The 26309-nt window shown below is 36.6% G+C and overlaps 1 protein-coding gene across 1 annotated transcript in view; it reads left to right on the top strand.

Moving 5' to 3' along the window:
- Positions 1-26309, top strand: part of PCDH15 (protocadherin related 15) — a 952716-nt gene that overhangs the window by 512365 nt on the left and 414042 nt on the right. The window contains exons 10-11 of the mRNA XM_045291300.1: positions 104-216; positions 22590-22796. Coding sequence (XP_045147235.1) covers positions 104-216; positions 22590-22796 — 320 coding nt within the window. The remainder of the gene's footprint in view (positions 1-103; positions 217-22589; positions 22797-26309) is intronic.

Genomic DNA, 26309 nt, shown 5'->3' with positions numbered 1-26309 from the left:
TTATGAACTTGTGATTTTGCTCCTAAACTAATGAAGGAAACAAATAAAACAGAACCACTTATTCCTTATTTTTTCTCAGTTATACACTGTCAATGTCTTTCAGGGACCCCTGAGGACTACCCACAGTTTTTCCATATGCACCCGAGGACTGCAGAACTCCGTCTTCTGGAGCCAGTAAACAGAGACTTTCATCAGAAATTTGATTTAGTTATTAAGGTAAATTAAACGAATTTCTTATTTTATTGTGTTTATTAACTCCTCATCAAAGGAACCTGTAGAGGTTACTGCAGGTGCTTTAATATAAAATTTTAAATTAATTTTGACAGCAATGCATTAAAATGTTTATAGTAAAAGAGGCAAAATGCAAATTAGTTTATTATGGTAAATTACTTCAAAAGGTTATTTTTTAGTTTTTATTATGCTGAGTACTATAAAATAGAAGAATATTTAACTGAATATTATATCAAGGAAGGTGCTAACTTATCAATTGTATATATTTCTGCCTATATAAATTATTTTTCATAACTTAAAAAAATAATAACTTTAATAATGGAAACAATACCTACGTATATTTTAATATTCAATAATTCATAATCTAATTATGTTGTCTTCATATAATATAGTTTTCTAATGTAAATTTATATTTTAATTAATATAAAACAATGGATTTCTAACATAAAATAAAAGCCATTGCTTGCTTGGAGATTCCTCTAATATTCGTCTCACAATTTTCCTTTAATAAAAAGTGATCTTAGCTATGAAACAACTTCAAAGATAGGGGAATAATGTTTGCATTACATTTTGGCTTAATACTATCTACTAAGCTATAGTAAAATCATGTGTGTGAAGGATACAGTGGTCGGTGTAAGATATGAAAATAATAATAATTTTTGATTTATCAAGGGGTCATGAGGGTAGGAGGGTGGGAGGGAGGGAAAAAGAGGAGCTAATACCTAGGGTTCAAATAGAAAGTAAATGTTTAGAAAATAATGGGGGCAACATATATACAAGTGTGCTTGATACAATTGATGTATGGATTGTTTATGAGAGCTGTAAGAGCCCCCAATAAAATGATTCTTTAAAAAATGTATATATATATGTGTGTGTGTGTATACATATACATACATACATACATACATACATACATATATATATATATATATATATATATCATGTAAAGGTATTGTGCCAACCCATGAAACTGAAATTAATCCTTACAGACCAAATTAAGAAGGTAAGAGATCAACAGTAAAGACAGAAGAGAAATTTGACAAACAGGGATAATGGGTATTTTAAGTAAATGAAAAGACATAGGAAAGATACATAGTAAAAACAATATGTATTGCATGTCTTTTTTGTAACTATGCATATAAAATGTTAGCTATGAAATTAATCTATATTGTGTTTATCTTATAATTTATACATTAAAAATTATTAAATGAAGCAAAACAGAGTGTACAATAGTAGCATAATAAACATTGCTCATGTAATTTGTGCAAGGTGCACTCCATAGGGTTTAATTGAGTTATTTCTGCAGCCTTATTACCAAGCTCATGTGTAGCGTAGAAACTGAAACTTATGCAGTGTCACATTACTAATATACATCAGAATGAAGGTTTAAACATGGTTTATCTAAGCCATCACTTCACGAGAAGACAGCTCCTTAAATGGCTGTGTGGTTTAACTATGGAGACTTCCGTTTGCAAACAATACTCTTTCTGTGGGTGTTTTATTTTGACTCAAACCAAGATGTATTTTCTTAACATCAAAAATATTATACACACCCAAACCTGTGCCGACTTACTGTCCCCTCTTCCTTAAGGAGCTTGTAATATTGAAGGTGAGTGAGATAAACAGCTCAATCCGAGATAACACATCAATTGGTTACATGCCAACAAAGCACACAATTGGGAAATTTAGATTAATCCAGAAACTCAAGTAAGGTTTTCCAGAGATCACTGTAAGCTGAAGTTTCTGCTTGGTAAGTTTGGGACAATGAAGAAAGTAGGCAATATGTCCGAACAGAAGGAAGAACAGAAGTAAAAGCTTGGAGCTATGAAACAGCAAGCTACAAGCAGTTAACCGGGAAATGAGGGATAGAGCCAGACCACTGAGAGAGCCGTCTGTGTGATAGCAGTGTCCTTGGATTTCACTCAGTGAGGCTGTGGGGGTCATTCAGCAAAGAAAAGCAGTATACGTTTACCATTTGTATAAAATAGCCAAGCATGATATTTATCTTCTTGTGCTGACTATTTCATTTTAATTATCACGGGACTATATAAAACGCAAGAACATGTATCAGTTGTCTACTGTCAATCTACTGGGTGTCCCGTCGTGCTGTTTTCTGTGGGAGGTAAAGCATTGACAAAGTACTATTTCCAAACCACCACATTTGAAACCTGAAATCAATGATTTTTCTTTTATTATCAAAGTCAATTTTCATAGTGTACCAGAGAAACACCTAACACAGTTCATCAATTAAGAAAAAAAAATCTATTAGAACGAGTCACATATCTTTTCTTAATGTTTTAATAATACTTTATATTATTAATGGAAATTTATACAGACATTACTAGATTCAAATCACTGTCTTGTATGTTCAGTCAAGGGGATAATAAGCAAAGGTATCAAACTGTAAGAAGAAGAATATGCCACCCACTTGAGTAATAGCTGAGTATCGTGGCATTGTTCAGGGATTCATTGAAATGCTACATTCGGGAAGTTGATAGTAAGTCTTTCAATTTCTCCCCTTTTTCTTTAATAATGTGTTAGTTAGTTTACATTGCCATAAAAGTTTTTTATTGGACTTGATCCCAACTTTTGTATTGGAAGCTGAGGGGAAAATGTAAGTGAAATGTTTTTCTTAGATTTTGAAGAAATATTCTTCTTTAAAAAGCTGTGTGAGCATGTAACAGCTGGTATCACGAATTAGAGATTTATCTTCTTCATTTACTTTTCTATTTCTGTCAGAGATTTTTTTCAGCATGTTGAAGAAAAAAAGTAAAGGTAAAACTAGGAAGAGAAAATGAACTTGCTGTTAAGTTTTAGAATATTAAATAAACTATGTTCACTTGAAAGAAACATGCATTTTATTTCAAGTCAGCATCCCAAAGTCCAGTTAACTATAATAATTGAGGCATACTTAAAATGAAGTACATATTAGGAAGTTATAATTTTTACTTGAACATAAAGTTTGTAGGCAATATGATCTCCTTTAAAATATGGCATTTCTTCTACCATAGAGAGATTCATAAACTGCCTATGTCACTTTATGTTTATTCCTGTTTTCCTTCTGTAATTATTCATAATGCCCTTTTCACTCTCAACAATATGCACTGGTTTGGATGATAAATAAGATGATCTTAAACCCAACTGAAAGATGCCTGCAGTAGAAATATAAACCCCCCTTTTCAAAGATGCTAGATTTTAGTGATTTCATTCATGTGTGAAGCATTTATAGCAAAGGCTAAAACATTCACCTCATTGTTATAAGTTATATAACTTCATATACTTTTAAAGTACCCTTAGTTCACACACGCACACACACATATAGTACCATGTGGAAAAAAATGGCTGAAGTCTAAGAGAACAGCTACTTTAATCTTACATTTGAATATCTTATGCTAAAACTCTAAAATATATTTAGCCTTTAGTTCCATTACAATGTAGATTGTACTACCTGATCACTAAATGGGGCATGAAGGTTTGAGATTTTCAAGGCATACAGAGTGTGTTCGTTTTCAATAGACATTTTGATTGTTGTCTAAGAGAAAAAAATATCTAAAGACCCCACTTCAAAGAAATCAAAAGTATGGAAATCATATATTTAGGTTTCCCTTCCTGATCTCTGCATGCTATTTTCAATGGACCCCAATTCTGCCTTGCAGACCTGGCTAGACCAGATGATGCACAGCGGTACAGATGGGAATTGGAAACACAGGGAATCTAGGACAGATGAACCACTCAGGACCAGGGGTGACAGTGGCGATACCAGGAGGGAAGGGGGGTGTAGAAAAGGGGAATTGATCACAGGGAGCTACATATAACCTCCTCTCTGGAGGATGGGCAACAGAGGGGTAGGTGAAGAGAGACGCCGGGCAGTGTAATATAAGATATAATAATAATTTATAAATTATCAAGGGTGCATGGGGGAGGGGGAGGAGGAAGGGATGGGGAGGGGGGGGGAAGGAAAATGAGCTGATTCCGGGAACCCAAAAGACAAGTGAATTTTGGGAATGATGAGGGCAACAAATGTATAGATGTGCTTCACACAATTGATCTATATATTGTGATGAATTTTATGAGCCCCAATAAATTGATTTAAAAAAAAAAGAAAGAAAAAAGATTATTGCAAGGATTCTGTGATTCTGTCAAATAAGGAATATATCTAACTAAATTCATAATTTTGAAATATGCTTTCGATGCTTGATTCACTCTTTCAAATAATAATAATAATATTGCAATTGATCAGTCACCTAAGCTTTGAGCTTAGCTCTTTCCATTTCTTCACATCTGATGATGTATTAAGTCCAAACCAGATACCTCTGGCATGTCTCTTGAGTCTCACCCCAATCTCCATTTACATCATAACTCGCTAGTCTTCATCCATATGTCCCATTACCATGAGTGAGACAGGCCGCTCATCCTGGCAGTTGGTCCATCATGTCATCTTTCTTCTCATGTTGGAATACAGGTCTCCTAAAACAAATAAATGGATATTGCAACTTTTCTTTATTATCCCCAAGCCACATTACAATTTGTCTCTTACATTAATGTCCAATAGGACTTTGGAGTGCTGAAAGACCACAGGCATCACGACAAAAACAGTGGATCGCAAACGACAGATAATTAGCCATCACACCTCCAAATACAATAATTGGAATTATTAAAATTCATTAGATCATTGGAATATGTGATCAGTATTTATTAGGAAATAAACAATATGTTTCATGTTTATTTATGGTACTGTTTTGTTCTGTTGCATGATTGTTTTTGTTTTAAGAAAAAATGGAGAGAGAAAAGATTTACAGGAATCAACAGAGAACCTGAGTTAGCAGAAATTAAAAAACAAAACAAGAAAACAGCAGCTATTACCAGAGTACAGGTATTCAGACAAATATTAGAGATGACATGTCTTTGTATCTTTGGAAATAGTCTAGCCTTATATTGGCAGTCATATTTTATAGTTTAGTGTTTGGTGTATGTATGATACACACACACACACTCAAACTTAAGTTCAGCAGAGAAGTAAGTGACAAGATACCTCCATTCTCCCAATGGCAAGGTTCCTAGGAATGGGTAAGTTTGCACAAATAAATGGAAATTTCTCTATACTTTTTAGAGAAATTGTGTCCCACAGGAATATCAAGCCCTTCTTTTGTTTGGTAACAAGATAATAATTATTCCCCAACTCACTAAACAAATAACCTTCCTACAAGTCGTTGAGATATTTGACACATTTGCTAAATCAGTATATTTTATTTTAGTGTTTTGTTTTAAATTTTCTCTTAAGTAGGGTTGCACATAACATAGCATGTTTATTTATGAATCAGTAACCCTCACTTGCTTCCATCAGTTAGATTCCGTACCATAATGACTCTAGACGGCCCTGTGAGTTTCTGAGACTGAATCTTGGGAGCAGACAGCCTCATCTTTCTCCAGCAGGTAGGGAGTTGAAACTGCAGATCTTGTGGTTAGTGATCAGCCCCATGTAGAACTCTACTGTACCGCAGGGCTTCCTAAGCAAGGAGGGGGTTTTATCATTTCCTCCATGTCTAAAAAGCCCAAGTATTAAGCTGAATTCATTACTTCATATGTCTGTTAATGAAACTAATAAAAGTTAGATGGTATGGTGTCTTCTTGCCTCATCCCTTTTTCATTCAGCTGGGTTAGAGTTAGAACGACACAGACTATACCTGTCGATGGGAGTGCCTGTCCCGAGGTACAAGATGACAAAAGACCCAGAGGTGATATTTTATTTGGCCTCGCTCCTTCTTCCCAAGGTGACCCACAACTGCTGGGAAGAAGAAAGGTAATTTACCCATTCTCGTCACAGTGCCTTGATTTCGGCAGTCTTTTTCTGCAAAGGTCACTATGAAACGATGACGGCAAGTCTCAATAATATATAATATTCAGATGAAAGACACTTTGTGAACATCTCTCCACTGCACACCCTTCCACACTCAGAAATGACCTCAGGGCACCCACATAGTTCCTAGCAAATAATATTTTTTTCAAAAAAAAATTCATAGAAATTAAAAAAATATATAAAAATGTATAGGTTGTTTTTGAGTTGGAGCCGATTTGATGGCTGTGGGATTGGGTTGTAAGTAGGTTTCGAATTATGTTCCTAGTACATAGACTACCATGTGTTTCAAAGAGAAATATTAAACTTTCACTTTTATTATCTTCCAGCTTCTGACAGCCCATTTAGAGAGAAAGTTACTTTCATGTAAATCTTTTCTTCTCATCAAACTATTCCAAGATGACTGCTTCACTCAGCTAATCACAGATGGCGCTTTGGGGGTTTCCCCCAGGCCAGGAGAAAGCAGGGTGGGGATGGAGCCTGAGAGAGACAGCTGGGGTGAGAGGGACAAGGAAGAATAAGGACAATACAACATGAGCTGAGAGAGCTGAAGAGAAGGTTACTACTTTAGCCCTGTCATCCTTGTCTCTAGCTGGCATTGCTATGTATAATTAAGATGAATCTCACATTCAAATCATCAGCCAAATATTTTGACATACAAGCAATTAGCTGGAGTTTTCAAAATCTGTGGTCTGCCCCAGAGCAACTGGGATTTTCTTCTTTAAATCATTCTAAATTGCTTTAGTCATTCTAATGTCAGATCGTATCTCAAACTGTAAGCAAACAGAAACATTTTTATTATTGAAAACTATGCAGGGAGTTTCAAGAATTCATGGTTTCATTGCTATAAATTATAAACTGAATCATATTTGAACTTTGAGTAAAATTATATTTCACTTTATTAAATATATTCTCACGGTGAGAAGTATATAAATATTGTTTTGTTGTCATATTACATGCCATTTTTTAGCCTGTATTATTTATATTCACCTAGTGAAGATCTTTTCCCTGTCATATAGAAAATTAAATTCCTACCGAGAATGCACTGATTTGCTGTACTTGTGATGTGGCAACACAGTTTTCTCAATAATATACAATGCAATTCTTTTATCAACTATTTTAGTAGCTATCATAAGTTTGCTTACTACAAAACTTATTATACGTTGTTTTATCTTTAGAATCTTAAACTTTAAATAAAGGAGTTCTCTGCAGGTGGTAAAGCAATATAATTTTGGTGTAAGTCAAAGGCAAGGGAATATACTAATTTTTAAGTATAAATTTGTTAGCAATATTAATATAATCTTTGACTCAGGGAAGACATGCTTGCCCCATCCATGTCTTCCCAAGATATTCTAAAAGAAAATTGAAATTACAATTGAAGATTTTACTCAGCTGTACAAGCCAGTAGCAATTAACGGTAAAGAGGGCAGAGCAGAGGTTGGTGTAGGCAGTTCACCGGGGATTTGTTTGAGATTTCAGTGTAAATATTGCCTATGAGCCTGTGTGGGAGAAGTCAATTCACCAATCCAATTGATTCCCAAGGGCCCCTTTATTGGTGGGTTCTTTTGAAAAGAACCTTACAAGGCTGCCCACTGAATCAAGATGCCAGTGGAATTTCCAAGAGACTGAAGTTTCACAGGTAACCATACATTGGATTAACTTGGGAGCCTGGCAAATGTGATCTCAAGAGCGGCCATCAAGTTGGCCCCTGACTTCAGACATAGGAAATAAAAAAGTAATAATTAAACAAATTAACCCATTATCTGTCAGAAATTCTGGGTAAGCTTCCACATATCTGCCTTGATAGCTATCTCAGTTGATAGGAAGCAGGGCTTTGTGAACTATAATTAGGCGTTCAAGAAAGACTAATGAAAAGGAATAAAGATCTGAGTCTAATTTTGGACTCTTTCTTCAATAATGACATATATTTATATTTGCAGAGGCAACCCTTTGTAATGCTACAGTATCTCAAACACCTTGAGTTCTCCTGACTTTCCCACATCCGCTTTCGTAATCCGTGCTGCACAGCTGAAGGCGCCCTGGGGGGTGGTGCGTTACCCACTGGGCTGCCAATGTCAAGGTCAGCTGCCCCCCAGCTCTGCAGGAGAAGCGTGGGGGGTGCTGCTTCTGTAGAGTTACAGCCTTGCAAACCTGAAACCGGGCTTCTCTTCTGCCCTGTACAGTCACTGTGTGTCAAAATGGATTTCATGACAGCGAGGGTTGTTTTGTTTTATTTTTATTTTTGCAGACTTGATTGTACATAGACTGATTTTTGTTTTGTTTTTTTGTAGTGAGAAGAGGGATGGAAGATTGTGGTACTTCTCTGAAAAGTAAATGTTTTGGTTTATGTGGTGTTTGGGGGTGGTTTTGGTTTTTTTTTTTTGAAAAATTTTTTAGCAATGCTACTTACATATAGAAAAGTGTACTAATCACATGTGAACACATTGATGAGTATTCACAAATTGAAACTCGTCATACAATTGACACCCAACCACAGCCACAACAAACACACCAGCACAGAGATATGGGGGGGTTTCTTGGCCACCATGTTCTTGTTGTTAATTGCCCTGCAGGCGTCTTCTACTATGGCCCATGGGCCACATGCGGCCCTTCAAGGATATTTATCCAGGCAGCTGGGTGTTTTTGCCCCATTTTGTTTTTACTTCAAATTAAGGTAGATACAGTGTGCATAGGATTTGTTCGTAGTTTTTTTTCTTAAACTATAGGCCGGCCCTCCGAGTCTGAGGGACAGTGAACTGGCCCCCTGTGTAAAAGGTTTGAGGACCCCTGCATGGTGCCGACCCATCGCAGCAGAGTGAAATGCTGCCGGGTCCTGTGCCATCTCACAGTTGTCCTTATGCTTGAAGCCATTGGTACAGACATTGTCCAGTGGCCTTTGGGAATCAAATTTATACCTTTTGCCAAATATTTCTACTATGACCCATTCTACAGTCATAATTTCTTATCTCTATCAAGTACAATGAAACGGAGCCCTCATGATCCTGTAAGATAAGCACTGACCTTTTAACGATGAGGCCAGCCAGTAGTTGAGACACACCCGCCAGCTGCGCAGTAGGAGAAAGATGATGACGTCCTCTCTCATAAAGATATGTAGACTCTGAAACAGTACAGAGCCGTTCAGTTCTGCCCTATAGAGTCACTATAATTGGAATCAATTAGATGGTAGTGGGTTTATGGGTCTTTATAGGACCACTGACTAAATATACATGCTTAACTCTTAAGCAATGAAGATATGTTTGTGCATATGTGTGTGTATTGTGTGTATCCACACACCCCATTTTTTATTCTAACAGCATGTATTAGGTTTGTATGGTTTTTGAATTTTATAATTATAGTTTCTTATTTCTTTAGCAGAAACTTAAGAATTTTATGGACTCTAAAATGTTACCACTTCAGAAGATACAGCTAACTATGTAACCAAAATTTCACAACTAGTCACACTTGCATATACAATAAAATTCAATAACGGTGCATTGACATTGTACAAGGAAATTTTGAGTCTTCTACTAAAAATATCCTTTGATAACATAGGTACAAAGAAATTACTTTTGATCCTCCATACAAACATATCTAAATGATTGTCTATAAGAAGGTTCGAAACTTACAATACTGTTAATACAAAAACACATTGTTCAGGCAAAACATTAACTAAACCTAGTTTAGCAATGTCTCAAGAATGTGACTTTCAATGAAATGAGGGTAGAGGCACTGCACTTGTATGTTTAATTTAGTCTCCCAGCAATATTTCTCCAAAATAAATGCTCTTCACATACTATGTGAGAGTTGAATTTAGTACTGGAAATCAAAGGATAAAGCAACATATGTGAGCCATTGGTAGCTGAAAGAACTTGCCAGTTTTTCACATTCAGCTTCCTATCAAAGTAAATAAGGAGCCTGTAGTTTTCTAGAAAAGGGAAGCTTAAAAATTATGTCCTTTGTGCTGCAAGTTTTATTGCAGAAGAGGCTAGAGGGATGTAGTATAGCGCTCGGAGACAGGCGAAGAAGAGAAGTAGTCTGCAGCGGTAGCCCTATATTCTATTTCAAGATTCACTGCCAAGACTAAGTGTATCTTACTTTTTCATTATATTTTTCAGTACATATTATATATGTCCTAGTTTTCCTCAAAACACTAAAAATATTCTACAAAAAAATATTTTTTTCTCTTCTCCCCATCTACTTGTTTCCCTTTTTATTTTTATAATAATAAAAACAGTGAACTTCTAAATAGTGAATTGATACAAGGACTATAATATTTATTATTATTATTGTAATTAATCAACTTGGGATTACAATGAATGAATTGGGCCTTCTTTTGGTGGGGAGTGCGTGTTTTCAATGTCTAACAGTTGGAGAAACGTCCATACCAACTAGCTACCTAGGACCAGAGACTGTGGATCAACTGTTCAAATAGTCACAAATACCTCCTTTGTTGGTAATTGTGCTCTAATGCATTCCAGACAGCAATGTTAAATACAATCAGCATTTTTTTAAAAAGAAGAGGTTAGTGATGTCAAAGGAGCTTTGATGACCTACCGTATATACTCGTGTATAAGCTGAGTTTTTCAGCACATTTTATAATGCAGTTTTTGTGGTAAAATTAGGTTCTTCAGCTGATATTTGGGTAGGCTTATACTCAAGTATATATCTGGTATATATTTTAATATACTTTTTATTTAATTGATCTGGGCATGTGAGGTGGGTTAAAAGGCATTCTTGTTAGGTGCCATTTAGTTTGTTCCACTCATAGGGACCTACTACATAATAGAAAGAAACGCCTGTGCGCCTGCTGTCGCAGCCACTGTCAATCCAACTCCTATTGGTGTCTCCTGGGTTCACAGACTATCTCTTTTGCCAATCCTATCCAAGTAAGATGGACTTTTCCAGGGACTGGTCTCTTTTGGTAGTATCTAAATTTTGTGAAACAAAGTCTTGGCATCCTCCATTCTAAGTAGTACAGCATTCTGGTTGTACTTCTGAGACAATTTGTTGTTGTTGTTGTTGTTCTGACATATTCTGGCACTTTCAATATTTTTGCCAAAATCAATTCTCATGTCTTCTTTATTAATTGTCCAATTTTCATATGCAGATGAGGCAATTGAAAATAGCATGGCTTGAGTCAGGTCACATGAGTCCTCTAAATGACATCCTTGCTCTTCACCACTTTAAAGAGGTCTTGTGCAGCAGATATGCCCAATGCAATACAACCTTTGGTTTCTCGACTTCCATGAGCATTGACTTTCGATCCATGCAAGAATGAATCGTTAGCAATTGTCATCATTTATTTACCTATTGTTATGTTTTTTATTGGTTTTGTTTTGTTTTATTATTGGTTCATTTGAGAATTTGGGCCTTACTTACATTGAATTTTAGTTCACTCAGAAAACTAAAAACCTTGATCTTCATCAGCAAGAACTTAAATCCTCTTCACTTTCTGCAAGAAAGAGTTTGTAATCTGCATATCCCAGTTTGTTCAGATATTTCCCTCTAATCTTAATGTCTCATTCCTCTTTATATAGTCCAGCATCTTGGATTCTTTGCTCAGTATACAGTATGAATACATACGGTGAGAGGCTACAACCCTAATATACACCTGATTTGAAAATACTCAGCATCCTCTTGTTCTGTTCTTAGAACTGCCTCCTGGTCCATGCAGATCCCACTTGGGCACAAGGCAGTGCTTTGAATTCACATTTATCCCAACATTGTCCATAGTATTTTATGATCCACAGAGTAGGATGGCTTCCATAGTTAATAAAACACAAGTAGACACCTTGATGGTATTCTTTACTTTCATTTGGGAACCATGTGATATTAGCAATGATATCATCCATTCTACATTCTCTTCTAAATCTAGCGCCACTTTCTGGCAATGTACTACTGCCACCATCTTTAGTAACATTTTGCTGACATGATATATTAATGATATTATTTGATAATTCATGAATTCTTTTGGGTCACCTTTCTTTGTAATGGGCCCAAAGATGGATCTCTCCCAGTCAGTTGGCCTATCTTCCAAATGCCGTGGCATAGAGGAATGAGTGTTTCCAGTAGTTCCTCAACTTGTTGAATCATTTCAGTTGAGGATCCATCAGTTCTTGGACCCTGGTTTTCTTTGATAATGCACTCAGTGCAGCTTAAACTTCTTTGTTCACCATTATTTGTTTTAGAGCAATGTTTTAGACTAGAGAAACAAGTTCATAGACACTCAGATGTGTTTAAGAAAGAGCTTTATACAAAGAGTAATTGAAAACATTCCAGCCCAGTACAGATCAAGTCCATAAATCTGATATTATCCAATATGTTTGATATCAGTCTATAAATTCCTCTTTAGACTAATGCAACACATGCAATCATGCCAAATGCAGGAAGACCACAAGCCAGTGGGTGGAAAGTCTTGTGGATCCAATGGCAGTTGAAGCATCTCAGCACTGGCATGGGTCTCCAAATGGCTCCGCCAGCTCCAGTGCTCTGACTCCTTCAGTGTAACTCCATGTGCCTTGTCAACAGGAATGTCTCACAGGGAAAGTGTGTGTCCCACATCCCAGACAGGAGTTCCCAGAATCCTCAGGAAAAGGTCATGCCCGCACAAAAGCTTCATTGGCTATGACTTGATTATTGGCAGGCTAGAGCCCATCCCTTTGCTCAAGTTGACAGTAGATTATGTAACTGCCACAAGCAAACACTAGCTTTTAAGATTTTTGAATGTAAATAGTTCTTTTTGGTACAGTGACTCTGAGTATTCTACATATTTTAATGCTTTACACAGTATTCATTGTTTTTCTCATAGCAAAGCAAACTCAGTCATTGAGTTGATTTTGACTCATGGCAATGCTTAGGACACAACATTACTGCCCCCGTGTGTTTCTGAGACTGAATCTTTATAAAAGTAGAAAACTTCCTTCTATTGAGTGGCTACTGGTTTTGTACTCCTGAGCTTAATGATAATCATCCAACAGATAGCCCACTAAATCACCCCGGTTTCTTTTGTCCATAGAATCCACGAATATTTCAAACGAAGGCTTGAATTTTTTTCTTCAGTCTTTCAATTTGAGACATGTTGAATATGGTTTTCCTTTCAGGATTCCTAACCTCATGTCATGCATTTCATGATATTCTTTTACTTTGCCTTTTGAAATTTTCTGTTCAACTCTTTTACCTCATCATTTCTTCCATGTGCTTTTGCTACTCTATGTTCAAAAGCTAACTTCAGTGTGTCTTCTGACATCCACTTTGATCTCTAATTGTTGTCTTTATAGGACATTTTGCTATTTTCATACATGATGTTCTTAAGGACAGCTCATCATACCTTCTGTCTTTGATATTCAATGAGTTATCTGTGCTTGAGATGTTTTCTAAATTAACATGGAATATTTTCAAGGTTGTATTTTGGCCCTTGTGGACTTAATTTAATTTTCTTTAGCTTTCACCTGAAATTACATGTGACTGCTTGGTGGCCTGGCCTTATTTGGGCCATTAATTTTTATTTTTTTTCATTGTCAATTTGATTGCAATGGATTCCACTTGTAGAGGCGCATGTATACTCATTGCTACTGAGTCAGTACTGACTACGGGACAGGGTAGAACAGCAGTGGGCATTTCTGAGACTGTGCGTGTTTACTGGAGCAGAAGTCCCTGTCCTTTGTCCTGCAGAGCTGTGCATGCTCCCCGTGTGCCTGCTTTGAGGATCACAACCCAATGCGTGACCTCCGCACATTGTACTCATTGTTCCTGTTGTTGAAAAAAAGGCATTTGCAATGAAGAAGTTGTTGGTCTTACAAGATTATCTTCTGCAATCTGCAGCTTTGTCTCTGTCACCAAGGCCATATTTTCCAACTGCTGTCCCTTTTTCTATAGTTCCTACTTTTCCATTCCAATCACTAATAATTATATATTCATATGTATTGGGTATTTGATCAATTTTAGACTGACAGAACTGCTAAAATTCTTCAGTTTCTTTCTCACTAGCTTTAGTGATTTGTGTGTAAACTTGAATAATAGTTGTATTAATTGGATTTCCTTGAAAAATAAATATGCATATTTACATATAAAACCCTATCACAATATATATAAACATATATTTATAAATACATTCATATACATGCACATATATAAAACCCTTTCACAGACAGTATCATACTTCAAGGTAGATTTTGAAGTGTTCTTTTGACAGTGACTATGGCATTAGCGTTGCTTTAAAGAACTCTAGTGCCACCGTCAGGTAAGGGCTGAACTGCGAGTCATAAGTTCCGTAGTTAATAACACCAACTTTTCTGTGGGAGAAAGATGAAGCTTTCTGCTCCCGCGAAGATTTACCTGTTGGAAACCCACAGGGATTGTTCTGCTGTGTCCTATAGGGTCACTGCATTATCATTGGGTTGATGACAGTGAATTTGATTTTTGCATCCCCCATCTTTTTATACCACCTTTTTTTTAAGGTGGTATAAAAATAGGTGAATTGTATAATAATTCCAGTGGGAATATCTGTTATGATTTCAGTGTACTGATTAGGGTGGCCTCAGGGAGAAAGTGAGAGTTGAAACATGTGGACATTTAGAAAGATCATTTGAGGGACAGGGAAAAACCAACAAAAAATGCCTAAGGCAAAAAGATGCTTGGCTTTTAGTAGGAACAGTATAGCTAGAGCATATTGAGTAAGAAGGAGAGAAATATGATTAACATGAGCTCTAATTCTGTGGGGTCTGAGTCAAATTAGAAACCACTGGAAGATTTTTAATAAAAGTCAAGATCTGCCTATTATTTAACAAAATCTATGGGTTTTTGGCAAAGCTACAGACAGCCTAGAAGTCAAAATGATACAGATGAGATAATGGTAGGTAGGATTGGGTTGTAGCAGTAAACAGGATGGGTGACAAGTACTTATGTCCCGGATACAATATAAAGCCTCTAAGATCTCCTCCTATATTAGAGGTGGAATATGAGAAGAAGGCTGCAGCAGGTATGTCCAAAGAAAGATTAGAGTGTCATTTGTGGAGAAGTTAGCCTGCGATTGTGGTTAGGTCAGTTCCCCGCTAGAGCGACTCTTTGCACAAGAGAAGGAAGCTCCGCAGGTCCCGTGTCATCCTCACACTTGCTCCTGTGCTTGCGTCCACTTTTGCAGCCACTGTGTCAGTCCACCTGGTTGAGGGCTGTCTTCCCCCTTTGTGGAGAAACCAGCTTAAGAGTGTTCATTGGATACCCGAGTGGAGGTTTTAAAAGTGCACAGTTGAATTCAGAGGAGAAATTCTGATTGGAGATCAAATTATTTGGTAACTATGAGATTGGATGCCACCAGTGAGGGAGTTTGTATCCAGAGCAGAGTGCAAAGACCTAGGCCATGGGCAACCCCACCTTTATGATGTTACAAGAATTTTTTTTTAAATGGAGAAGAAAGCAGAGACTATAAATGAGAATGAGAAGAAATAGGTAGTAATATAGCAGTAAAATCTTGAGTGTGATCCTGGAAGCCTAGTTTGGGGAAAAAATAAATAAATACTAATGATTGATTAAGTACAATTAAGTCTGAAAATAAACATTGTTTTCAGTGATGTGAAATTAATTGTGATTTTGACAACAGCAATCATATTTAAGGACAACATTCTGACTGAAGTAGGTGTTAACAAATGGGTCAAGAGGATTAGGCCCCTTGAGTATAGAAAAAATGAACATATAAAATCCAAAACATGGGCTCTCTGAGTGCACATAAATAATACATAAATGTACATAAATGAATAATTCCAGACTTACTAGGGGAAAAAATCATTTCATTTCCCTCCTGTTTCTAGAATTTATATAACATGCCTAATGATCTTTCTAATGTTCTTTCTCTTTAAAATTATATGCGTGAAAAGTTACATATTAAAGATGCTGAGATGTGTTAAATTACATGTCACCAACTAGCAGGAAAACTTCTTCGGTAATTTCATATCTCTAGTGCAATGAACTCAGAGGTTATAAACATTTGCTTGACTTAACATTGGAAATGAAGTGATTTGTCTTTTTTAGCATTTTGCCCTTCAATGTAACTCAAGAACATGTTTTAAGAAATACTTCTGCTGTTTTGGTTCCAGTTTTACTTTAGTTGTTGGGTCTTGTGCCCAGAAATTCAGCAAACACCTGGCTTTTAAAAATAATGCTTACCATTTAACCACAGACTATGTAGATATAATGTTACTTTATAAGATCAAATGATATTTTAAAAATAGTACTTTGTTTCGCTTGCTATGCCTTTTCATCTAATTTACAGAGGAGAGTAAGTTATACTTTTGAAAGATGTACTTAATCCATGTACTACATAGAGGATCAAATGTAAGGTTTGACACATGACCCTAATACAGATCAAAATATAATAGTATTATGTTTTTAATTCCATATATTGATTTTAATTCAACCAGGAGTATCCGTGTTATTTATATTCTTTCTTCTTATTAATTTCTACAACCACTCTTACTACATTTGGATTTTTTTTTTTTGCATTTTCTAAATAATAGAAAAATGTAATCAGTATCTCTTTGTCATCTTATAATTAAGAAGACCGGACTCTCGGCTCAGGAGTCCTATGGAGCAGTGAGTTATGCATTGGGCTGCTAACCACAAGGCTAGCCCTTCCACAGGACAAAGATGAGCTTTTCTGCTCTCATAAAGACTGCAGCCTTGTGGATTAATGTATTTACATATGTACACACCTATGTTTATACTTCTATCCATTGATTTGCTTCCTAGGTCCTTCCTCTGTTTCCTTTTACCTCCCTCCTGCCCCACCATCACTCCCCCCCTATTTATGCCTCTTAGTATTTCCTCTTAGCTAGTTTGCTGTTGCTCAGACACTCCGCGGATCTCTATCTCCTCCTTGTTGTTGATTTTAATTCCATAGTTGTTCCTTTGTCCATGGCGCTGCCTGCTCACTTCACACTTCCCCCGCCACCCTCTCCCCCTAACTCCTCCTGGGATCACCAATCTCACTGCTTTCTGCTCAGGCTTGTCCCCATGCCTGTCTTATATAAGTAAGCAAACCGACTGTGACGTAGACCAAACAAAAAGAAAACAAAAGATTGAAAAAAGAGAAAAAATATACATAATTCCAGGTCTCTTCATGACTATCTCCCCACTGGTCATGGGGGAATTCCAGGAGCTTCCCCTCCCAGCTTGAAGTCCATTTTGGGGGTTCTCCAGAGGCTTTGTAGCTGGTATTAGCCTACGTACATATATTTATACAGCAATACACTGATGTAGTGGATTGGCTTCAGATCTCTGCTCACACCCTCCCTCAATACAAGAACACTTTGTTCTCACAAATCGGCAGTCTGAAATGCTCACCCTCTTGACACAATCACTGAAGACAAAATGGGTGCACAAGCAAATGTGATGAAGAAGGGGGATGGTGCCCAGCTATTAAAAGATAGATCATCTGGAGTCTTAAAGGCTTGGAGTTAAACAAGCGGCCATTCAACAGAGAAACAAGCCCACATAGAAGAAGCACACCATCAGTGCCATCATGAGGAGTCATCGGACCAGGTAATAGGCATCAGAAGACACACAACAAACCAATAAACATATTGTTGAGTATGAGGGAGGTCAGAGTAGAGACCCAAAGTCCATCTATAGGCAATGGAACATACACACACAGAGGGGCCACAGGGAAGGGATGAGTCAACCAGGTTGTGGTAAAGCATCACTGAAACATACTCTATTCCTCTGGTTCCTTGAGGCTTCCTCACCCCCCACTATCATGACCCCAGTGCTGCTTCTCAACTCTAACTAGACCGGAACATGTACACAGGTACAGATAAGAAACGGGAGCTCATGACGCATGGAATTCAGGAGCAGAAGTGGAAATAGCAATAGCAAACGGGGAGCGGGGGAGCGGGTGGGGGGTAGGGCGGGGAGAAGATCTCAATGATCCACACATCACCATACACCCCTCTCCAGGGGGAAGAACAACAGAAAACACGGGGGAAGGGAGACAAGAGTTAGTGTGAGAAATGAAAATAATAATAATTTACAATCTTTCAAGGGGCTATGAGGGTGTGGTGGGGAGGGATGGATTAAAAAGAGGAGCTGATACCAAGGGCTCAATAGAAGGTAAATATCTAAAAAAGAATTAAGGCAACATATGTACAAGCATGCTTGATGCAATCAATGTATGGATTGTAACAAGAGTTGTAAGAGCACCCAATAAAATTATCTTTTAATTAAAAATTTATTAATTAGTTAATTTATTTTTTAAAATTAGTGACAGTTCTACTCTGGGCATTTATGGCAATTATGGGCATTTAGGGCAACTATGAATCAGAATTGGGGTGTGTGTGTGTGTGTGTGACTTTTGTGTAATCTAGACTCTAGGTATGCCTGTCACATATGTGTACCCTGAACATAAAACAGACCTTTCAGTTTCTTCATTGAAAGAAAATTGCAAGTTTTAACATCTAGAAGGGCAAAATAGTATCGGTGTTAGGAATACAAGCTTTGGAGCCAGATATCAAAAGAATTATGAAGTACATAGTAGCAATATAAATAATAATGTTTACTTACAAGAAACTAATGTTAGGATCTATTCAGGCACAGTTTCCATATTCTATTTTTAAGATAAAGAAAAGATAATGATTTAAATATGTTGTTTCTTTGGATCTAATTTGTTATCTCTCTTTTCCCCGATCCCAGCGTTCTTCATTGTGCCAATAATATGTTTTGACTGGCTTCACAATTAAACTTAAAAATTAACAACACATGAATGGAATATAAATTGAAAGCTTCTTTCATTTTAAAATATTTTATTTTGTAAAAATTCTCCCTGACTCTCATACTTTTTCATAAAATGTTTTTGTATATATACAAGTATGAAAGGGGCTTTTCATAGCATTCTTGGCATATTTCAGATATAGCATGATTACTCTCTGAATAATTAGATTAAAAAGTACAGTGAGGACTAAAGGGAGATTCCTGTTGTAAATGACTTGCACAAAGTCTAGAAGAGCCAGAGAGAGCATCCTCGCTTTAATCAGGGCAAGGTCACTGGGTCAGAACCCCATGTGGACCAATTAGTTTCTCACAGTGAAAAATAATGTTTTCAACTGTACCTCATGCTCTGGTCAGCTGTCTCCAGGAAATCTGTTCTGTGACACAGAGAACATCCATGACTCAGCTCAAATGCAGCACCACTGCTATATACATAAAGAACATAGCTGTACTGATAATGTCAGATATGCACATCATTTTGTGCAAAGAATATACAATTCCATACAGAGGCACATTTTTAAAAAATTCTTCTTCTTACAGTATTGCAAGGATTTGAAAATATTTTGCGCTGTAAAATTCTTCACAGTCTGCTACCAAATAATAATTTAAAGGCACGTATGAGCCAAGCAATACTACAAAGGTTATCTGCTATCTCATTCAAAGGAAATATCAAAATACTTTAAAATTTTCTATCAAATCCTTAGAAAATATTGTTTGTTAGTGAGTTTATTGTGATAATTTCAAATTAGTAATTAGCAAATGATAATTCAAGGTATATTCGATATTAAAAATAATAGGAAATATCATCATTCCTTCTGGAACAAATTGATATCTACTTACCAAGTACCTTGGTAATTGAGTAGGAGCCTAGATGGCATAGATTATTCATTGATCTTGTAACCACAAAGTCAGAAGTTCAAATGCACCTGCCATTACATGGGAGAAAGCCGAGGCTTTCTGCTCCCATAAAGACTTATGATCTCAGAAACCCACAGGGGCAGTTCTAGTCTGTCCATTGCATCAAAATTTACTGGATTGCAGTAAGTGCTTTTGTAAATTAAAGAAGGTGATAAAGTTTCACTAATGTTAAAATATAATTAGCAGTGAAAAAAGTTATCTTCTAGATACTCCAGTTAGAACAATGAAATATCTATCATTACTATTTATGATAAAACTCATTAATTTATGTAGCAAAGCACTCCAGTGTTTAATAAAATTTGTTTCCCTCTCATTTTGAGTTGGTTGGGGACCATAACTACTTCAAAAATAAGATAATTCATCAATTAATATTTTATTAAAGAAAATTTAAACTTATTTCAAAATAATGCATATAATATCAAAATATATCAACAATTTCTCCAAATTTGGAAGAAACTTTTCTAGAAGTCAGTTGTCATGAAATCTTCACAGAGATGCATCTATTTAGGTTACTATACAGTAAGATACATTTGGGTTAGATACATTTTTCTTTATATTTTAATAAAATGTTAAACCATGAACTTATTATGGTCATAAATCTACCCTTTTCAAATAACCAACACTTAAAAACCTGCTACAAGAAAGGGACACCATGCATCCTGGCTTCTGTAAGTGGGAAGAAAGAAACGCATTTGATATATGTACATCTCATCCCCATCTTCTGTTCCTGGTCATGATTGTGTCTCACTTAGCTGATTCTGAGTCACAGAAACCCCTATGACATAATGCATAACCGCAGGGGCTTCCAGACAGTTTCTTTTCATTTTTATAAAGTTAGCTTATTTGGCGCTGTTTATGAGCCTATGCAAAGCAAAACACACACCCATTTGTTTCTACAAGTACAATCCGTGACACGGATCGCAGTCTTTAAGTTGTGCGAGCATTCTTGTCTTCCTTTTCTAAGTTGTTCAGTTTTAGGACTCATTCAAGAGACATTTTGGTTAAAGTTTAGAGATTATCCCGGGGCAATAGTTTCATTTTCCAGAGCTCTAGAAAGTTGGAAACAATTTAAAATCAATATTCTGGTCTGCAATTTCCCCGCTTTTGCTCAGGACTCTGTGTGTGTGTGTGTGTGTGTGTGTGTGTGTGTGTGTATGTGTGTGTGTGTGTGTCAAGTTTGACAATAAAGCCCAGTGTAGGTGGCCAGGCACAACCCAGTACTGTTCTCATAGAAAAGGAAACAATTGTTCGTGTATGACAGTCCACATTCCGTAGTTGCCTCCTATTCTTGACTCTCTTTCCCGTTCACCCAGGTAACTAGAGTCCAAGGAACTAAATGTCATGAGGCTTTTGATTGCACATAAACAGGTTCAAGGGTGACTCTTTCCTGTTTGTTGAAATTGTAAATATACCACACAACCTTGATTACTGATATGTTTACAGGTGTATAGCATATTGGCGGCAATTAAAATAATCAGCTGTGCAACTCTATCCTAAATCAATATGATTTTCTCTTACCTTCAACCTCCCTCTTTTCCCTCTCCACTCTCCCTCGTAAATACTAATTAAATTTGATCTTTGTACATTGGATTTTTCTTGTCCAGTTTTGTAAGTGCGGTTATGCAATATTCTCCCCCTTTGAGATGGCCTTATTTCACTCAGCATGTCTTCAGACTCCATCCATCGGGACTTTGTTTTCTCTCTTATCTGAATACTATGCTATTGTATGCATGAGCCAGATTTTGACTATCCATTCATCTGTCGATAAGCATTTGGGAAGTTTCTACATTTTGGTATTGCAAATAGTGCTGAAACCAACATTGATGTACATGTTTTTGAGTGTGTACAAAGAGGAGTACAGAATTTCCGTTTTTGAGTTCACATCAGGAGTGAAATTGCTGTGTCCTGCAGTAGTTTGGTGTTTAGCTTTCAGGGACCGCTCCCTGGCTCCCGTACATTGGCCTCATGCGCTGCCACTTTGCTAAAGTCTTGAGTTTGCTCTAAACATTCTTTGCTGTGTGCACGCTGTGATTTTTCAACACATATATCTATAATTTTAGATGATGTACTTATTCTTTTTCAATATTGAAGAATATTTTTATATATACAAATCCGAGTTGGTATGTCTCCATTCACAGTATAGAAATGGTTTTTCCTAAGAAATTTGCCAGAAATCTAACCTGTCACTTTGTTTTTAAAGATAAAAGAAGAAAACCTCAAACTATTATATATTGAACACATTAAAATGAATTTCACTTGAGAACTACATTTCTGGTTAAATAATATGTAAATGTCATTGCCATTATGATGTCACATTGATATTATCTTTATATGAAACCTTCAGGCAATAAGTCTATCCATAGCTTATTAACCATATATACCATTATGAAATATATATATATATTTAATTAATATTATTGAAAGGAGAGGTAAAGAAATAAAATTAAAATAATAGCTTATAAGATGTTTTATCTTCTTTTTAAAATGTGTTATTATAAATTTTATCAAGATCTTCACTCAGGATTTGTCTCTTACTCTCATTACAGTGATGTCTTCTTACAACATCCAGTAACAAATACAATAAGTCACTGTTGTGATTTTTCTTTTAATTAAAAAAATATGATTCACTGGCTTAAAGAGAAGAAACAAACTAAGCCTTCCTGGGTTTTCATTGCATCATTTATGATTTTCAAAGGTCCTTACATTTTCAAGCACTGGATTTCTGCTTTTTACATTGATACCCAATAAATTCAGCATGGAAAGTAACACTGTAAAAAGACACTATCACATATAACTTTGTAACCTTTTGTTTATTTTCTTACTCTTATTTTAGGCAGAACAAGACAATGGTCATCCTCTCCCTGCCTTTGCCAGTCTCCACATTGAGATACTGGATGAAAACAATCAGAGCCCATATTTCACGATGCCCAGTTATCAAGGCTACATCCTGGAATCAGCTCCGGTGGGGTCCACTATTTCGGACAGTCTAAATTTGACCACTCCCCTAAGAATTGTCGTTTTGGACAAAGACATCGAAGATGTAAGTTAATGGTGCATGTTTTGTACTTCTTTTGTTAACGTACAGAAACATCTTGAGATACTGGATGAAAGCAACTGGAGCCCATTTTCATGACACTTAATTGTCAAGATTCATCCTGGTCTTTGCCCCAGTGGGTTCAAGAAGTATGTGATTCCGTGGACTATGGAAAAAAGAACAAAGCACATCAACAGAAATGAAATTCTTGGTGTTATCATTTGATTTCAATTCTAGGATATTAGAACATAACTATATGTATGCTTGGATGCAGCAACTATCCCCCTCCACCCTCAGTGCGCAGCTGACATATGAAAGAAAATGAGTGTTTCACTGGGTTTTATTAAGTTAGCATGCAATCTTTGTCATGCATGACTGGTAGGGAAAAAATAATAGCCTTGCCTATAATAAGTATAAAAATAATGTAGGCAGCCTGCAACATGAATTCTAATGGTCTACTATTAGAGAAAAAGTGTTTCATGGCAGCTGACCAGCTCACATCTCAGTCATTTACTGTGTGTGGTGCTACTTCCTTACTTCACACACCATTGTCTTCTGTTTTGCTGGAACTGACACTGGAAACAAAATCGGAAAGTGGTGCAGGTTAGGAAAATCAGAGCATTTCCCACTTTAGCCGCAGTGACTTGTACACAGAGTGGACAGATAATCTATATCAGGCCACTCCGAATCCTCCCTAGAAGTTAATGAGAAAAAAATTGAAGTTGAAAGACTATGGCAACATACATTAAAGAAATATATGTGACTCTGAGACTGTTGGGCAAAGCCCATCATCAGGGAAAAGGAATGAAGCCCGACAGCGACAAGCAGAGATGAGAGCCATGCCAAGTCTCCAGGGCTACCCAACCCCAAATGGTGTTCCTTTGAGTCTACAAAGTACCATAGTATTGACACACACATATATATATACACACATCTATATACATATATGTAATTTTAGATAGTGTGAATCTGATATCTGAATCTTGCTATTGAAAATGCAGTGTCAGTGCATTCTCACTCTTGAATAGCATTGCCCAATAGATTTTTTTTTTTTTGCTCAATAGAACTTTATGAAATGCCAAAAGCATACCATGGCTGTGCTTCTCAGCATTCACATGTGACTTTATTAATTAACATTAAAGAAAAAGCAGACCTTTATATTTTTAAATTTAAAATAAATATTTAATTTGAAAAAAGATAAGAAGATAAATATTGCAATCACCACATTACATATTTTTGAAGACTGTGTTTTCCCCCATGTAAGTGAAAGAAGGGATTCAAAACACTTCAGTCTCTATGTCTTTGGCAATAACAAATGTTTAAAGCTGAGTCATTCAAATATCTCAAAATATATCGTAGTTCTCTTTTAGAACAGATTCTGGTGAATGCCACTTGTCTTTCAAAGCTGATTAATGCTGTAGATGTTTCTCATCAGAAAAGTTCACTCACGCCCACTACTTTCAATTTTCACTGACAGAGACCCTCTAGGTCTGAGTCTAGGACAAAGTCAAATGGCCCCACAGGAGTGCCAAGGCTTCAATCTTTAGGGAGAGCTGATTGCCACCTCTGCCTCCCATGCATAAACTGTTGGGTTGAGAAGATTAACCGATGCACCACAAGGATTACTGAAAAGTTCACATAGGTGCACAATTTCCCATACTAATTCAATGAAAATAATTATCCACAGAAGTATAGCAGGTTTCATAATGGATAATACTAATGAACCTCTTAAATGACTAAGTTATCACTAGAATTTTTCTTCATCAAGAAACTTCAACTTTTGTCCTAAAGGTCTTCAACTGGTTAGAAGAGCTCAAATTATTATGAGTATTCATTGTTATTTATACTGACAACAAATGCTAAATACAGCTACAAGATACCATCACAGTTATTAAACTAAATCCCAAACTCACTGCTGTCAAGTCCATGTTGACTCCTAGCAGCCCTACAGGATGGGCTAGAATGGCCCCTTGTGAGCTCTGAGTAGAACCCCCTACCTTTCTCCCTCGGAGCGGCTGTTGGCGTAGAATTGTTGACCTTGTAGTAAGTGGCCCCGGACATAACCACTGCACTACCACAGCTATTACCAAAAACTAACCTTAAAAAATGTAGTTGGAGTTTTTAACACAGTAAAAAACTTTTCTGTATTTACACTTTGTTCATGTATTTATATTATTTAATTAACATTGTAATGCTAAACCTATATTTGGCCATGTGCCACCTATTTTGTCTGGGTTCTCTCAAACCAAAAACCAACCCCCCGACATTGAGTCACTGCCAACTCCTAGCGCCCCTGTAGGACAAGTAGAGCTGCCCTGCGAGTTTCCGAGATGGTGCGTGTTGATGGGAGTAGAAAGCCGTCTTTCTCCCGCAGAGCGGCTAGTGGTCTGGAACGCCTGGTGATTCCAGCTCGTGGCCTTATGGGTGACAGCCAATGCCTAACTACTGTGCCACCAGGGTTCCTCTGGGCTGTTGCGTCAACGTAAAATACAGATGTTCAAATGTGCTGCACACACTCTGTAATGGATGGTCAGACTCACCAGGTATTGCTGAGATGGGGTGACAAGAACTCCTGGGTGTAAAATATTTGCGAAATTCTACTTTGAATTCCATCTTAGTGATTGACAATGCCAGGTAACTTGTTAAATTTAGAGTTCCCAAAGGGGATAGATATTTTGTGGTACAGTCACTAAAAGTTGATTTTTGAACTCTGACTATAGAAATAGCAGAGAATAATAATAAACAAGTTTATACATTTGGTTTCTAAATGTCAATGATTCAGTATTGACTCCATTTAAATTAATTCATTTGTAAAAGTATTCCAGTAAACTTTAAGGTTATTATGTATTTATGTGCTTTATAAATAGTGTTAATTCTTCATATGTGTAAGTGGTTTAGCAGTACTGAAAAAAGAACACATAAACACCCTGGGAAAGATTGCTAGCTTAAATGTATTAAAAGTGGTTTATTTTTAAGTTTCCATTAGTGTACATTTGTATACCATTTATATGTTTGCAATCATTTATATTTACATTTTTTCCATGTTTAATTTTCATATAGGTTCCACCTGGTGGTATCCCTGTAGGTACTAGACGTGGATGTTGTGATTTTCTGTTTGGCTTGTTGCTGTGGTTGATTTTCCAGTTCATGATCTTTTCTAATAAAATAAAGCTCACTTCCGTAGAGTAGTTTCTGGATCATAGTAGCTCTGTAGGACAGAGAAGAACTCCTCCTTAGGGTCTCTGATACTCCAAATATTTATGTGGGCAGACAGCCTCCTCTTTCTCCTGCAGAGTGGCTAGTGAGATTGTACCAGCCCATTACCAGGGCTCTCAAGGAAGATAAGTAGGCCATAGTGCCATTGTAACTTATAAAGATACTTATCATTACTTCATAATCATTTACAAATTTTAAATGATATTATTGGCCATCAAACCCAAACCAAACTCACTGTCAAATTGATTTCCACTCCGGTGGCCCTGTAGGACCAGGCAGAACTGTCGGTGGGTTTCTAAGACT

This window comes from Echinops telfairi, unplaced genomic scaffold, assembly GCF_000313985.2.
Source record: "Echinops telfairi isolate 266 unplaced genomic scaffold, ASM31398v2 ScPeMD7_70;HRSCAF=299, whole genome shotgun sequence".
Classification (NCBI taxonomy): Eukaryota; Metazoa; Chordata; class Mammalia; order Afrosoricida; family Tenrecidae; genus Echinops; species Echinops telfairi.
Note: the sequence above shows the minus strand (reverse complement) of the source record. Positions and strands in the feature narration are given on the sequence as shown.